We start from the raw sequence: 17,612 nt of genomic DNA on the forward strand, positions 1-17,612 counted from the left end.
GACAGGCTGATACCACAACGTGAGGGAGAGAATAAAGGAGAAAAAAGTCCTATGGGAGATGAGTACGCACCACAGTAATAAGCCTGACACTTATTTTTAAAAGTTGGACACTGAGTTTAGATGGGGCTTTGAGATCCTGCTGATAAAAAATGCTTCTGGGAAACGCAGGCCTCTACCTCTGGCCGAAGAACAAATGAATGAATCATGGACACACCCGAGCTAGAAGCCCAGGCCGTCTAACACACTGGGAAGACATCCGGGCCTGCATAACCTGGAGTTCCAGTACTGGCGTGGCCTGGAAACACCCTCCCTGCGCCCGGCACAGAGACATAACTGACAGGTCACACAAGGGCCGCGTCAGGGAGCAAAGAAATCCGAGTACAAAGAAAGCACAGCAGCCTCAGAAGCAGCAAAAGCCACAGGAAACAATCCGATGTTCTCAAAGAGAGGGGGAAAAAAAAAACTTTCAAACTGCTGTGGAGGGCTTTACGCCACTGCTCTGCTGACAAGGACAGGATTCCTCCTCCCCCTAAGAGTGAACTCAGGTGCCCTGCAACTTTGCCAGCTAGAGACAAAGTGGAGAAACTGGTGTCTCACGACTGGCAGCACAGACTCACGGCACACGTTCACCTGCAAGGGTTCTGTCCCTGTGCATCCCCAACAGCACCACCTTCTCCCACCTTTCCTGCCCCTCACTCTTTCTAACCCTTCCTACTGCTAAATCCTTTGAACTGGGTACTGATGCTGACCTGAAATCGCAGACCTGCCCGCTGCGCCCAGAAGCAGACTCTCTGGGGAGGTGGCCTTCTCGCAAGCTCCCTCCCGAAGATCGCAGGGGTGACTCAGGGACGGCGTTCCCGTGGGCCCGGCCAGCCCAGGCTTCCCGAAACAGGGCCCCTCTGTCACTGACGTCCCTTCCGTGCCTAGCAGCACCCCAGGTCATGGTTCTCAATAAACACATATAGGAAACAAGCTCCTTCTCTTTTTCCCACTCCTTAAAAATAAACCCAACGGCACCCAGATTTAGAGCACACCTACCGAAGAAAAAATTAAAGAAAGGGAGGTGCCCACCCACAGAATCTTTCCATTCAAAGAGGCACTATTCTGCAGCTGCCTCAGAGTTTATAATTAACAGGCAAGCTTAACCAGCAACAGAAATTTCTGGAGTCCACTGTAATTTACACTAGAACCTGGCTTATTCCAAATTTGGATTACAAGCACGGGCTGGATTCCATGATTTAATCCGAAAGCTTTCTTGGCACACCTCTAGCTCAAGTCTCTCGCCATCACTTAGCCTAGCCTCCAGGGAGTGGGTGCAGGCCAAGCCAAGTCCAGGAAGACGCAGGCTGACCGCTCCCAGGTCGCACACCAGCTTCCAGAGCCCCACCAGCCGCCCAGCGCCAGCCCCGGGGACTCTGGCCGGAGGGCTGGCTAGAAGAATGGCAGATGGCACTCAGGTGTATTCACCAGGGTGCCATCTGCAGACCTTTGCTATCGCTGGCCTGCAAGGGTTTCATTTCCTTTTTCAGCTGCCACCGCAGGTCCAATCCTCCAGCTCCAGCTCCTAGGACCAAGGAGGCAGTGAGGCACCTCTGAGTGCTGGTGGCCTGACAGAAGGCAGTCACAGAGAAAACAGACTAGAGGGGGTAGAGGAGACGGAGGGGACGGCAACCACACAGGCTAAAGTGGCTTTGGGGAGACTTCTTTATCATTAGAATCTACTTCATCAAGAGCCACAGAACGGTAGGAAGTCTCCTTTTAAAGGAAAAGAGCCTGGGCTCAGAAACAGAGTCAGAGAGAGGTAATGCCTCCTGCACGAGGTGTGTCTGACTCCAGGGTTCACACTCACCATGGTGTCTCTGCAGGAGTTACTGGAAAGATCTCCTCCTGATCCCAAAACACGCCCTTCACAGGCTGGCCAGGGTGAGCACAAGTCCGTGCAGGTTCACTGGTACAAAGGGGGCCCAACGTATCTTTTAATGTATACGTGTGCTCAGCCATGCCCAACTCTTTGCGGCCCCATGGACTGTAGCCCACCAGGCTTCTCTGCCCATGGAATTTTCCAGGCAAGAATATTGGAGTGGTCTTAATATTCTCCTCCTCCAGGGAATCTTCCCAACCCAGAGATAAAGTGGGTCTTAAATGTAGACATTCCCCCACGAAGGAGCACGCCTTTGGGTTGGGACCGCCCATCAACCCCTCTGCAGGTGTTAGCTGTTAGATACTGGCTCTCACCTGGGAACAGGGTAAGCAGAGAAGCTTCATGTAAAACACAAGTTATTACAGGAAGAGTGGGGAAAAAGACCCGTTTTTTTTTCCAATATGAAAAGTGTTTTTAAAAGTCAAAAACCTTGCCACCACCATAATAGCTATATATTATGATTCTGTATTATATTAATTGGTTAAACACATAATGATTAGGATTCATTAACTCAAATAATGAGCCAGTAGCACTGTTAATTGAATTATTTCAGTGAACAACAGGATTTACTTCCATTTGAAAATACGTAGTTATCAGGTGGGCTGTACACATAAAGGTGTACATACGCATGGCCCATACTACAAACCCCTTCCCTGAACTCCCCTGAGTCCAGGGCCCACTGGTTAGGAACCCCTATAGAACGCTGGGTGTTGCTCCAGGTGGGCAGGCCTAGGGGTTGGAGGGTGGTTCTCAGGGAGGTTCTAATGAGGGAACCTGGAGGCAAAGAATGGGTTAAGAGCCCAGAAACCATGCTTCACACACTTCATAATTTATCCTTAAGACCAGCCTTGCAGCCGTTTAACCAAGGGTCAACAAAAAAATTAACAAATGTAAATTAATACTAACACTTGAACAGGGGAATTATAGAACATAGCCACTTTGCCATGGGAGGGAATAAATATGAAAAAAGAGAGAAGCAGTCACATCCTGATGCCAAACTGACTTTCCTAAAAGAACACAAAAGAGAAAAAGCACCTAGACTAAAAACACCAAGGCTCTTCTTTCATGAAGCTTTGGAATCTTGATTTGGATTGAACTAAAAAAGACAGCAAATAAGAAAACGGCACGTGCTATTGTGAAAAATACTACCAAGTCACAATTTAAGACCCTCCCTCACCATTTCTCACCAAAAGGAGAGGCTCCCTAAAAGGTCAACACTCGGTAAGAAAATCTTCAACCAGCTCCTCAGGTCCTCAGCCTGACTCCCCAGTCATCGAGGCCGACAAGGGCCACTTACCTGGCTTGTTTCCTTCCCTCTCGTGGCCCAGCTGCCCCTTGGTGTTCACACCGCACGTGTAAACTTCGCCATCCTCCAGCAGGAACACGGAGTGGTTTCCTCCACAGGCCACCTCCTTGACGCTTCTGTCGGATATAAATCCACACACCTGTGGCTCAGCCACAATGCCCTGCAGGTTAGGGCTGATCCCAGGTTGGCCCAGAGACCAATATCCCCAACATAACATTGTTCTCGTTGTTCAGGAAGTCATGTAGCCTATAAGAAAGCTTTAAAAAAAAAAAAAAAAAAGGGATGGAGGATCAGAAAAAAGTCACTTTAAATAAACATCATCAATTTTAAAAAGCTTTCCCCTTAATAGTCTTCATATACCTTGGATCTCAAAATAAAACATATTAATATTGCTTCAGTAGTTATAGTAATAATGCTATTTTGTGTTTTGGTAAGAGTTTTTAAAATTTCTAAATAAATTCTGCTTTCTGTCAAGGAACAGTGAACACAGAATGTGGTTTTCGGATCACTGATGAAGAACTGAGTTCAGGTGACTTGCTGAAACAATCTTTGCAGAGCACGATGGCAATACCTATTTTGAAATTACCCTCATGACTTCACCTTGCCCTTTCTTGTTGTACCTTTCCTTTGAGTTTTCTGGAGGAGGGTGGGGGAGGGTCTTTTTTTTTTTTTAATTAAGTTTGAACTAATTCCTTTATGTAGCCAATTGTTAGATTGTAATAATTCACCACTCAAACATGAGCAATGAGAAAAAATATGTTATCTTCTCTGCCATTCCCTCTCACACATGCTTCAGGATGTGGGTCAAGCTTCACTTCCTACCTGAGAGCCTCTGGGGACCATTCCAGCCACAGTCAGCCTGCATCCCTCTCACACATTTACATTACATTACACATTACATTACATTACATTCCTATACTGCCTTGATGGACTCTTTCTCTATCTTTTACAACTGAACTCCTCAGCCAGATTTTAACTGCCTCAGGCACAGACCACATCACAACATATACCTCTCTGATTTAGCAGGTGTTCAACCTTTGGCTGATTACAGCTGACTACACCCAACGTTTTGCTACCATTTAAAAATTCATGTTTCCCTTGTATATAAGCAAAAACAAAAGCTCATATCTCTCTCTCTACCAGTTTGCACCCACTAGGAGGGATATAGGGCTTCCCTGGTGATTCAGTGGTAAAGAATCCACCTGCAATGCAGGAGACTCGGGATTGATTCTTAGTTAGAGAAGATCCCCTGGAGGAGGAAATGGCAACCCACTCCAGTATTCTTGCCTGGGAAATCCCATGGACAGAGGAGCCTGGCAGGCTACAGTCCAAGGAGTCGTAAAACAGTCAGACATGACTAACTTCTAAACAAACAACAACAGGAGGGCTATCATCAGAAAAGAACAGATAATAACAAATGCTGGTGAAGATGTGGATAAATTAGAATACTCCTACATTGCTGGTAGGAATGTACATGTAAAACAGTCTCAAAGTTCCTCAAAAGGCTAAACACAGTTACCTTCAGTTCAGTTCAGTCACGCAGTTGTGTCCGACTCTTTGCAACCCCATGAATCGCAGCACGCCAGGCCTCCCTGTTCATCACCAACTCCCGGAGTTCACTCAAACTCACATCCATCGAGTCGGTGATGCCATCCAGCCATCTCATCCTCTGTCATCCCCTTCTCCTCCTGTCCCCAACCCCTCCCAGCATCAGAGTCTTTTCCAATGAGTCAACTCTTCGCATGAGGTGGCCAAAGTATTGGAGTTTCAGCTTCAGCATCATTCCTTCCAAAGAACACCCAGGACTGATCTTTAGAATAGACTGGTTGGATCTCCTTGCAGTCCAAGGGACTCTCAAGAGTATTCTCCAACACTACTTAGAATCCAATAATTTCACTCCGAGGTATATATACAAGAGAATTATAAACATATTTCCACAAAAAATTGGTACATGAATGCTCACAGCAGCACTGCTCATAGTACCAAAAGGTGAAAATAACAAAAATTCCCATCAATTGATGAAATGAAGTGTGAGGTTTCCAAACAACAGAATGTTATCTGACTACCTATATAATACTATATGACTGTTTGAACTCTTCAGGCTTTCCAGAAAGGCATAAAAAGGCCCAAAATAAAATATAAAACTGCATCTTAATTTACTGTCTTAATCAGGAAGCTCTCCTTCTGTTTTTTATTTCTGTGTAGAGACTAAAACTAAAATAAAATCTTAAACTTAAATATTATTCTTTGAGTTAAATGCAGTGATGGGAAAGATGGGAGGAGAGATAAAATGCAAACTAGGGAGGGAATGGGGATGGAGAGGAGGTAGGACAGACATTTTAAACGAGAAGCAAGATCATATAATCTAGTCATTAATTTAATTTTCCCAGTCTGCTCAGCTGCTGTATTTATACTAATTTCTTTCTTCATTTTTAATGTTTCATGAGTTTATCTTCTCTCTCCTACCAATAATTATATAAACAATCATAGTGCTGCCCATACCACAGTCACTGTGCTAATAAGCCTTTCATATCATTATCTCTTTTCATCTTAACTACTCTGCCCTAAGCACTATTTTTAGCTTCATTTTCAGATAAAGCAAGGCTCAGAGAGATTAAGAAGCATTCCCAAGGTCACAGAGCTGGAAGGAACAGAACCAGGCTATGAATCTAGGCCTGATGCTAATGTGCACACTCTTACCCACTGGGTTACACTGCCACCCAAGCAGATTTATATGTCACCTAAAGAAGCAAGAACACGCACAAAAACATATGGAGTCAGTACACAACACAAGGTGTCTTAGAAACTTAAAAATAAAATTGCCCTCTGAGAGTGAAAGTACTCCTCATTGAGAGATACAGGATGAGATTAGGCAGCAGCAGCATTAACCCATCCCCTTAACCAGCCAAGTACAATATGTCTAGAAATATGGTATCAAGAAGCATGACTGTACGTCTATATATGCAAAGATCTATAAACAATGCTCACAGCAGCTTTACTCATATGAAACTAAAACAGCAACAACCCACATATCCATCAACAGACACTACTCATCAGTAAAATATAAAGGAACATTATGCATCAAATAAAAAGGGGATAGAGGCCATGGCTAAAAAGCAAAAGAGAAAGCTGCAACCCAAGATGGTGCAACCTTTCTGAAGAAGGAAGCTTTGCTCAAAATAAATTCCTCAAAGGTGTTATCGACTGCCCTTTTGTCTAATCTCTGTCTGTCTTTGAGAACCCCATAAACAGTATGACAAGGCAAAAAGAGAGGACACTGAAAGATGAACTCCCCAGGTCAGTAGGTGCCCAACATGCCACTGGAGAACAGTGGAGAAATAACTCCAAAAAGAATGAAGAGACGGAGCCAAAGCAAAAACAACACCCAGTTGTGGATGTGACTGGTGCTGGAAGTAAAGTCCGATGCTGTAAAGAACAATATTGCATAGGAACCTGGAATGTTAGGTCCATAAATCAAGGTAAATTGGAAGTGATCAAACAGGAGATGGCAAGAGTGAACATCGACATTCTAGGAATCAGCCAACTAAAATGGACTGGAACGGGTGAATTTACCTCAGATGACCATTATATCTACTACTGTGGGCAAGAATCCCTTAAAAGAAATGGAGTAGCTATCATAGTCAACAAAAAAGTCTGAAATTCAGTACTTGCATGCAATCTCAAAAACGGCAGAATTATATCTATTCATTTCCAAGGCAAACCATTCAATATCACAGTAATCCAAGTCTATGCTCCGACCAGTAACGCTGAAGAAGCTGAAGTTGAACGGTTCTATGAAGACCTACAGGACTTTCTAGGACTAACACCCAAAAAGATGTCCTTTTCATTATACGGAACTGGAATGCAAAAGTAGGAAGTCAAGAGACACCTGGAGTAAGAGGCAGATTTCACCTTGGAGTACAGAATGAAGCAGGGCAAAAGCTAACAGAGTTTTGCCAAGAGAATGCACTGGTCATAGCAAACACCCTCTTCCAATAACACAAGAGAAGACTCTACACATGGACATCACCAGATGGTCAATACTGAATTCAGATTCCTTATATTCTTTGCAGCCAAAGCTGGAGAAGCTACATACAGTAAGCAAAAACAAGACTGGGAGCTGACTGTGGCTCAGATCATGAACTCCTTATTGCCAAATTCAGACTTAAATTGAAGAAAGTAGGGAAAACCACTAGACCATTCAGGTCTGACCTAAATCAAATCCCTTACGATTATAGGGTGGAAGTGACAAATTGACTCAAGGGATTATATCTGATAGAGTGCCTGAAGCTCTATGGACAGATGTTCGTGACATTGTACAGGAGGCAGTGATAAAGACCATCCCCAAGAAAAAGAAATGCAAAAAAGCAAAATGGCTGTCTGAGGAGGCCTTACAAATAGCTGTGAAAAGAAGAGAAGCGAAAGCAAAGGAGAAAAGGAAAGATACACCCATTTGAATGCAGAGTTCCAAAGAATAGCAAGGAAAGATGAGAAAGGCTTCCTCAGTGATCAGTGCAAAGAAATAGAGGAAAACAATAGAATGGAAAAGACTAGAGATCTCTTTAAGAAAATTAGAGATACCAAGAGAATATTTCATGCAAACTAGGCACAATAAAGGACAGAAATGGTATGGACCTAACAGAAGCAGAAGATATTAAGAAGAGGTGGCAACAATACACAGAAGAAATATACAAAAAAGATCTTCATGATCCAGATAACCACGATGGTGTGATCACTCACCTAGAGCCAGACATCCTGGAATGTCAAGTCAAGTGGGCCTTAGGAAGCATCACTACAAAAAAGCTAGTGGAGGTGATGGAATTCCAGTTGAGCTATTTCACATCTTAAAAGATGATGCTGTCAAAGTGCTACACCCAATACACCAGCAAATCTGAAAAACTCAGCGGTGGCCACAGGACTGGAAAAGGTCAGTTTCATTCCAATGTCAAAGAAAGGCACTACCAAAGAATGTTCAAACTACCACACAATTGTAGTCATCTCACACGCTAGTAAAGTAATGCTCAAAATTCTCCAAGCCAGGCTTCAACAGTATGGAAAAGTGAACTTCAGATGTTCAAGCTGTATTAAGAAAAGGCAGAGAAACGAGAGATCAAATTGCCAACATCCGTTGGATCATCAAAAAAGCAAGACAGTTTCAGGAAAACATCTACTTCTCCTTTATTGAGTATGCCAAAGGCTTTGACTGTGTGGATCACCACAAACTGTGGAAAATTCTTAAAAGAGATGGGAATACCAGACCACCTGACCTCCCTCCTAAGAAATCTGTATGCAGGTCAAGAAGCAACAGTTAGAACTGGACATGGAACAACAGACTGGTTCCAAATTGGGAAAGGAATACATCAAGGCTGTATATTGTCACCCTGCTTATTTAACTTATATGCAGAGTACATCATGAGAAACGCTGGGCTGGATGAAGCACAAGCTGGAATCAAGATTGCCGGGAGAAATATCAATAACCTCAGATATGCAGATGACACCACCCTTATGGCAGAAAGTGAAGAGGAACTAAAGAGCCTCTTGATGAAAGTTAAAGAGGAGAGTGAAAAAGTTGGCTAAAACTCAACATTTAAAAATGAAGATCATGGCATCCGGTCCCATCATTTCATGGCAAATAGATGGGGAAACAATGAGAGACTTTATTTTTGGGGCTCCAAAATCACTGCAGATGGTGACTGCAGCCATGAAATTAAAAGATGCTTGCTCCTTGGAAGAAAAGCTATGACTAACCTAGACAGCATATTAAAAAGCAGAGACATTACTTTGCCAACAAAGGTCCATCTAGTCAAAGCTATGGTGTTTCCAGTAGTCATGTATGGATGTGAGAGTTGGACCATAAAGAAAGCTGAGCACCAAAGAATTGATGCTTTTGAATTGTGGTGTTGGAGAAGACTCCTGAGAGTCCCTTGGACTGAAAGAGATCAAACCAGTCCATCCCAAAGGAAATCAGTCCTGAATATTTATTGGAAAGACTGATGCTGAAGCTGAAACTCCAATATTTTGGCCACCTGATGCAAAGAACTGACTCATTGGAAAAGACCCTGATGCTGGGAAATATTGAAGGCCGGAGGAGAAGGAGAAGACAGAGAATGAGATGGTTGGATGGCATCACTGACTCAGTGGACATGAGTATGAGTAAGTTCCAGGAACTGGTGATGGACAGGGTAGCCTGACGTGCTGCAGTCCATGGGGTCGCAAAGAGTCGGGCACAACTGAGCAACTGAACTGAACTGAACTGTCTCTCTTTATCTGATAACAACCCTACGTCCTCCTGCACAGAGGTGAGCATGACCCTGGCCAAAACACTCAGAGAAGGCCAAAGATAATATATGTGATAGATGAGCTCTGTTCATGCATGAGTTCCAGTCCTGCTGCCTGTGAGTCAGGGCTAACTAAAAAAAAAAAAAAAGAGGAAATTCACTGATCTGTACATGTGACCATTTAGGAAAGTGCTAAAGTAACATCTATAGTACATAATGAAGCCACACAAGTGATAGAAAAGCAATTTAATCTGTAGATTTATGAGATGATGCCTGATCATAGAGTACATTAGCAGCGTTGCAAGGCTGAAACCCAAAGAACTTTATCCAGCATTCAGGAAAATATTTTAAAAAAAAAAGAAACAAAAACTCTTTCTGACTAGTGTTTTATTATAAAGAAATACTGTATAGAGTTAATCATTTGTAAGAAATATTCATCGAATAAGATATCTAAACAGAAACCCCCTCACCCCCACCATTGGCCATACCAAGAGACTGTGGGATCTTAGTTCCCAAACCAGGGATTAAACCTGGGCAGTGAAACCACATAGTCCTAACCACTGGATTGCTAGGGAATTCTCCCCAGAAACACACTTAAATTCACACAATACAAAGTTATGTATTGATCTTAGACATAGAGGCTCTCAGCAGGAAACTAACTAACCCTGTGTCTCCCTGGGAGCAAAATGGCTCAGTCTTCACTAATTTGGTCTTTGCAGCAACCTCATACAAGTTAACTACTACAAGAATCAACTCTATACAGTTTAATGAGACCCTTCTTTGTTTGCTTAAGTTTGTTTGAATTGGATCTCTGTCACTTGAGGGAAAAAAAAAAACAACTCCTGACTCATAGTAGAAAAATTATACTTTAATAATAATAGCAGATAACACTTCATCTGAGCTTATGCTGAGTCCAGCACTTTTCTACATGATTCACAGGTATTAAATCATTTAATCTCCTATGAGGTAGGTACTACAATTATCAACTCAAATTTGTAGATGAAGAGAGTGAAGACAAAAAAAGAATAAAGATAAAGAAAATGAGACAGAAAGGACTGAAGTGACTTGCCTAAATCACAAAACAAGGTAGTGGCAGAACTAGAATTTAAGTCCGAGAATATGCTCTTGACTAGTATGCTAGAGCCTAGAAAAAGGACAGCCAGACAGTCAGAACTCCCCAGTATCTCTGGCACTGTTCAGGGTAAAAGGGTACCATATTCAGTCAAGCTGACTGATCTGCTAAGTAATTACTTTCCAGTAGTAGAGATGGGTAGATGAGACTCCGTAACACTAATCAATAAATTTACCCAGCCACTTGCCCCACACAGATTCCATGATTAATAAGCAAGCTCAAACAACTGATTTCCAAAGCAGATCCTAGTATGGGAAAAGGATACCATGAGTAGCTGACCAAAGCATCCCAGCCTTCCCGAAGTTTCTACTTCAGGAAGTTTCTACTTCACTATTAATTTGGCATCCTGTATCCATCAGTCTCTTACAAGTTTGTTTAAAAGTGTGAAAGTAAGAGTGTTAGTTGCTCAGTTATGTCCAACTCTTTGAGACCCCAGAGACTATAGCCCACCAGGCTACTCCTCTTGTCCACAGGAGTCTCCAGGCAAGAACTGGAATGTATAGCCATTCTCTTCTTCAAGGTATCTTCCTGACCCAGGGATTGAATCAGGTCTCCTGCATTGCAGGTGGATTCTTTACCATCTGAGCCACCACAGATTCAATCCTTGAGAGTCAGCTGAACTCTGGGTGCTCTGGACAACCGCAAGCCTTGGTAAGCAGCCTGAGGTACAGCCTCATCCCTTACTGACTAGTAGAAACCATTTATGGAAAAAGATAAACAGGGCTATTGTTAAAATTCTTCCCACCTGAGTTATAGTAATGCAATCTTCAAGTAGTCAAATGAAAACTACTAATTCAGGGGTAACTAAATAGCAACCACAGATAAGATATATTTCTATGAATGAATTATTAACCTTCAATGGAGATACAGTCCAGCTCATCACAATGCTCTGCCAAAACTAGAGCAGGAGGTACTAAAATCATCTAGCTGTCAGGAAAGAAGTTCACTGTGTCTAAGAGATGCCAGACATTAACATAGCTTTCACTTAAAGTACACTCTGGTGGAACCCCCATATCTAGTAGCTACTGGTGTCCATAAATTTAAAAGTCTGCCTTTGGCAATGTTCTTCATAAATTTGCATTTTGATCTCCTGTGTCCTTCCTCCCATTTTTCCTCACTCATTGTCTCTCCCTTGCTTCTAGAGGAGTAGAATCTTTTACTTCTCTTCAAAACACACCATTACAAAAGGTGCTGCTGGAAAAAAAGGGGCGGGGGTGCGGAAGCGTTCCCTGGCTGTCCAGTGGTTAAGACTCTGCACTTTCACTTCTACGGACTCGGGTTTGACCCCTAGTTAGGAATCTAAGATCCTGCATGCCACGCAGTTAGGGAAAAAAAAAAAGGCTGCAGAAGAATACAGGGCTATACGCTGGCTCAGCACCCAAACCAGCCACCTTGGCTGTCCTGTGCCACTTCAGCCTGGCCTCTTACCTCTCTCTATCACAAAACAAAAGGAAGAAAGGTGAACCTTCTGTTTCCTCCACATCACACCTCCTACTTTTCCCAGTGCCTCTCCTCATCTATTCTTGGTTAAGGTGGCTCAGACAGTAAAGAATCCGCCTGCAGTGCAGGAGACCTGGGTTTGATTCCTGGATTGGGAAGATCCCCTAAAGAAAGGAAAGGCTACCCACTCCAGCATTCTGGCCTGGAGAATTCCGCGGACTATACAGTCCATGGGGTCACAAAGAGTCAGACACGATTGAGCAACTTTCACAACGGTCAAAAGGACCAAAGTTCAAGTCCTGAATTAACCATGTGCTAGCTGTGAAACTTTGGGGAAGATGTTTAAACACTCTAAGCCCATTACCTGTCCCTAAAATGGCAAAAAGATTCGGGGCTGTAGCGAGTGCTGAGCCTGGCGCTCAGCACTCAGGGTAACTGTCAGAGGCTGCAGGTACTGTGACTCCTACTCCACGTGCTCTTTGGAGGCCTCAGAACACAGGGCAGCTCCCCAGTGGGCTGGGGTTGTGACTGCCTTCTTCCTGTGGTTAGCATCTGCTGTTTCGCCAAGGCTGCACTACCGCTGGCAGGCAGAACTTTCACATAGGAAATCTGAGGTTGCAAGGACAAGGTTTTTACATGTTTTTTCTCTGCGCTTCCACTGCACGGGGCTCAAGATAGGTACATCAATCTCCTTTTATCAGGCTTAGAGTTGAACACTAAAAGACAAGCTGCAACTCCTAAACTCTGTCTTACTAATCAGACTATGCAAACATCAACCTAAAAACTGATTCTTGGTTCTTTGAAAATCACTAAAATCTAAATATAAATAACACTCAGGCAGGACTTCTAATCTCATTTATGACAGGGATAAGCTCCATTTCAAATAAACTCAGGAGCCCTGTCCTGAATGATATGTGGGAAAGGGAGGGTCTTTTCCAATAGCAGGAAAAGGGAATGTCCCAATCTCCAGTGCTCTGCAGGCACTCCCCAGATCCAAGCTTTAAATAAATCTGGAGCCAAAACTTAAAGGAACAATTAACTTCAGTAACAAAGAAGATTTATTCTAATGACACACTTTACTGTCAGAAAGTTTACTACCACAGGCAGAAATAGCCCAGAAGGCAGAGAGAAGTTTTCAACAATGTGAATCCACTCCTCGTTTCCAACTTCAACTGGACTTTGGTCTTCTGACCCTTTTAGCCAACACAGGAAACATTCCTACCCCTCCCTTGATGACTCTGCCCCAGGTGGCACCTTCTTTATTACCTGGTGCTGGGCTTCGTTCTAGAAGGATGATCTTTCCATTGTGTGCATAAGGCATAAGCTGCCTTCAGAAAAAAACACTTGACCAGACAGGCAAGCATTAAAAAGTCTAACAGTGCCAAGTCAAGGACACAAAGCAACCAGGACTCTGACCCACAGCTGGTGGAAGTATAAGTTGGCACACCCACCTTGGAAAACAAGTGCGCATTATTACCTAGTGAAGATGAAGATGTACATACCCCATGGCACAGTATTAAATTCCTAGATATATGACCAGCACTCTCCAACTTACCAAAGACCTACAGTGTCCCTTCACAATGCTGAGAATTGGAGATCAAAAATGAGATAAAACCTGGAAACTGAGAATTTTGTGATGGAAATGTTATGTATCTGTCCTGTCCAATATGGGAGCCACCAGCCATATGTGACTACTGAGCACTTGAAATGTAGCTAATGATGAGCTGAAATTTTAATTTCATTTAATTTTAATAATTTTAATATAAGCAGTCACATACGGCTAGTGGCTATTCTAATATATAATGCAGCAAGAAACTCATAATATACGCCCCAAGACATATGCACAAGAATGCTCATTTCAGGATTATTTGAGATACATAGAACAGAGACAACCCAGATGTCCACCTGTAAGTAAATGGATAAGCTGCAGCACATGCATAAGATAGAATACTGCACACCAGTGAAAAAGAAAATTAATTCCATCTATAAGCATCAGTTCTGCTACATCTTAAAAATGGTGCTGAGGCAGGGAAAAAGTCACAAAAGAATTCAGAATGTGATGCATTTTTACAAGGTCCAAACACAAGTGTAACAAGTATTTGAAGAAAAACATTAGTGGTGCTGAAGTTAAAAAAATTTAAAAAACAGTCAATATTAATACAGAGACCAAGAGAGATTTCTGTATTAATATATGTAGCAATGGAGGGTACCATCTGGAAGGAGCATAGGGGGAGCTTCAGGACGTGGCTGACGTTCTGCTTCTGCCCTTTGATTGTTGTTTGCAGCACATATATTACACATATTGCTTTATGCTTTCAGATACGTCACAATATAAGAAGAAGAAAAGTACTATTAAGGTAGGATCACTGCTTCCTGCATTTCACCCACCAATTCCCCATCCATGTGTAGACTGAGAGCTACTCCATGAAGGGAACCAGGTTTCACTTATCTGTACATCTCCAGTACCCAGCAGAGCAAAGGAGCACAGTAGATGCTACTTAAGCACCCAAAGAACAGAACCCAAATCTGAGAAAAGCAGAATTCTCACAATCTAAAGTTGCTAGGTTTTGTCTGCCAGGTAATATCAGATACACATTCCCTAAGCTGTAACCAAAAAAATGTATTTCCTCCATTCTAAATGTGCTTTCCCTCACAGATCTGAAAGCAGAATGCCTTTTACAATCCAAGCTGTCTTTAAAAAGCGGTGTTCCTCAATGCAAAAGCTGAGGAATGGAAGCTCCATTAAGGAAGGACTGAGTCTCTCTGTTCATTTCTCTACCCCTAGAGGCTAGAATAGTGTTTGGCACACAGGAAGAGCTTGATAAGTAGCTGTTGAATGAAGAAAAAGCAATAGTTACCACTATTGCAAGCCTACTGTGTGTCTGAGTCTGTGCTAAAAAACTTCACATAGAGTATTTAATTTGTCCTTTACAATAACCTCAACACTTAGCAAGGTTAAGTTACTTGCCCAGGAACATACAGATAAGTACTAGCTATGGTGGATAAGTACTAGCTGTGGTGGATAAGTACTAGCTGTGGTGGCAACTTACTTAAAGTGGCAAAGGCAGGATTCAAATATCATCTCCCAGACTCCAAAGCCCATGCTCTTATTAAACACAATGCTATATCACCACTCAAATAAAACAAAGTCAAGCTATCTTCCTTCTCAGATTTTAAAAACAAACATTAAAAGAAGATGTTGCACACAGTAAGTGAGTTCATATTAGCTGACTCATATTAGCTGACGGTGATGTTTACAGGGAACTTGAATTAGAACTTGTGTCAGCCAGAGACAGAAGGGATGAGCAAGGCCATCTCAACAGTCAGCCAGGCTTCTCTCCATGTCCACCCAACCTCATAATAAAATTAGTTCACTTACTGGCTCTTACACATAAACACACGCCCTTGACACCAGCAAGTACTATTTCTAAATGTTATAAATGCCTAAAGGGGACAGAGTTATCCCATCAAAGGGATCATCTTATTATAGAGAACTTAAAAGTCCATTTGATCCAACCTCTAGGCAAGAGACTGACATTTTTAACCTCATTTTCATGGCAGCTGAAGTTAACTTCAGTCCTCTGAGAAGTAACTGGTTGAAGCTGAGACCAGAAACTAGGTCTCCTACTTCCTGGGTTCACCTTGTTCTCTTCTCTCAATCACAGTGGAAGAAGCCAGTCAGGATTTGTTAAGGTCCCTCTCTAGGCAGCTATATTAATCTAAGTCCTTTATGTAGATTATCCTCTTTAATCCTCTTACCTGTTCTGGGAGTTAGATATCATCCCAAGTACAAGATGAGGAAACTGAGGTTCAGAAAAATAAAGTAACTTACCACGGGTAACACACTTGGCATCAGTTACTTAAGCCAGACTGGTTCCACCTCACCCTGCAGATCTGCAAAGTAAAGGAAAAAACAACGAACATCAATATATTAACAGAATGCTACAAAGTGCTTTCAAGTTACTGAAAACAAAAGGAAATGTAAACTTCTGAAAAGAAAATATCTTTAAATTATGCAAGCTTGAATATGCCCCAAATATTTTCACTCAGGACCGGAGTTTGGTTAAATGCTAATAATGTAAGCACTAACCAACTATGAAGATGTCACCTCTAAAAGTGAACTTACAGTTAGCTCAGTTGGTTAGAGCATAATGCTAACAGAGAACCTAGAGACATAGATTTAAAAATTCCTAGCATTTGTAAGTAGATGTAAAAGTAAAAATAGAGTTACTTTTAAATCTCCCATTTAGGTTAAAAAAGATAACTTTTGAAAAATAATTCAATTTTTTCCATGTACCACACATATTATAGCATATTTTGCCACAACTGTTTTGAAGCCTTCCTTATTTTTCCTTCCTTCTCATCACATCCTCTTTCATGCAAAACAAGATGGGACTATCTAAGAGGCACCTTAGTCTCTCAAAAAAAAAAAAAAAGTGCTGTATGATTTTAAGATAGTGTAATCATAACTTTATTTCTACATAATGTAAGCAACTGCCATGAAATTTGGAGAATATTACTTTTATTTCTGAAATGGAAACAAAACTATCTTGTATCTCTAATAGTGGTGCAACTCTCATTATGTAAAGGGAAAAAAGCTTCTATTATGTGGATTTTAAGAAATTTAAATTTGTTACTCAGAATGAAATGCTATAACCAATGGCTCCAACCACACCATTTGGAACGTTCTGAAATCTCTTTTTTCAAAAATAAGATCCCAACTACTCACTGAAAAAGTAAAACTGGCTGCTAACCAACTGTGTTTCTTTCTTTCATGCCAGAGGAGTTCTGTCAAAGAGGTTTCTAGTCTTCCTCTTTGATTCCTTCATCCTTTCTCCAGAAGGTTCCTAGCCTCCATGCGGTCAGACAATGATGTGTAATTTTTCTATTTTGCTTTAAAAGGGGGTTAAATATATTACTCTATTTTTCTAACATACAATGCCGCCCCCCGTAAAAGAAAGTAGGGAGAGAGACAGCTTCACAGTAATCGCCTACTAAAACAAGACAGCATCTCTCTTCAGAGTCACTGCATTTTAAAAGGGTGTTAATTCCCATTTTATTTCGCTTTTCTTTCTTCTCAGTCTGGAGTTTAAAAAGCAGCCCACTTGATGTTATCAAATCATCAGATGAAAGGTTCTAGAAATAGCTTCCTATTTGTGGAAAGAGTCAGGAGACACAAAAATGGAAGAGAGCGCTTGAATCGTCTTTCCTAAAGCATTCGTGCGTAATGAATGCAAGCAAAATCCTGGAAGGCTTAGCTCTGAATTTAAGATACTTCCAAATGGGGCTGACTTAAAAGCTAAAGTGAAGTGCAATCAGAAAACAATCAGAAACACTGAGACACCAAAAGCAAAGTTCAAATACACATTTTCCCGGTGCCACGGAGCATACCCCGAACCAAACCACAGTTGCTTTAGGTGCGGTCTCTACAGCAGCTCCGGGTTGGTCTGTTTCAGGTTACACCTGCCCGGTGTGCCCACTCCACACGTTCATAAATGGCTCAAAGTGCCACCTGCCCCCGAACGTCCCAGTTCC

General features: G+C 42.2%; 1 protein-coding gene across 4 annotated transcripts in view; it reads right to left on the reverse strand.

Moving 5' to 3' along the window:
• The window catches only part of HERC3 (HECT and RLD domain containing E3 ubiquitin protein ligase 3), a 198,368-nt gene that overhangs the window by 127,852 nt on the left and 52,904 nt on the right, over positions 1-17,612 (reverse strand). For 3 of the 4 annotated variants that reach the window (XM_027544090.1, XM_027544087.1, XM_027544088.1), the window contains exons 2-3: positions 15,910-15,971; positions 3,219-3,484 (exon numbers count right to left, since the gene is read on the reverse strand). In XM_027544090.1, coding sequence (XP_027399891.1) covers positions 3,219-3,444 — 226 coding nt within the window. In that variant the 5' untranslated portion in view covers positions 3,445-3,484; positions 15,910-15,971. Of the gene's footprint in view, positions 1-3,218; positions 3,485-15,909; positions 15,972-17,468; positions 17,596-17,612 lie in introns of those variants that run through there. The other variant, XM_027544089.1, reaches the window with a different exon arrangement.

Source organism: Bos indicus x Bos taurus, chromosome 6 (genome assembly GCF_003369695.1).
Source record: "Bos indicus x Bos taurus breed Angus x Brahman F1 hybrid chromosome 6, Bos_hybrid_MaternalHap_v2.0, whole genome shotgun sequence".
Classification (NCBI taxonomy): Eukaryota; Metazoa; Chordata; class Mammalia; order Artiodactyla; family Bovidae; genus Bos; species Bos indicus x Bos taurus.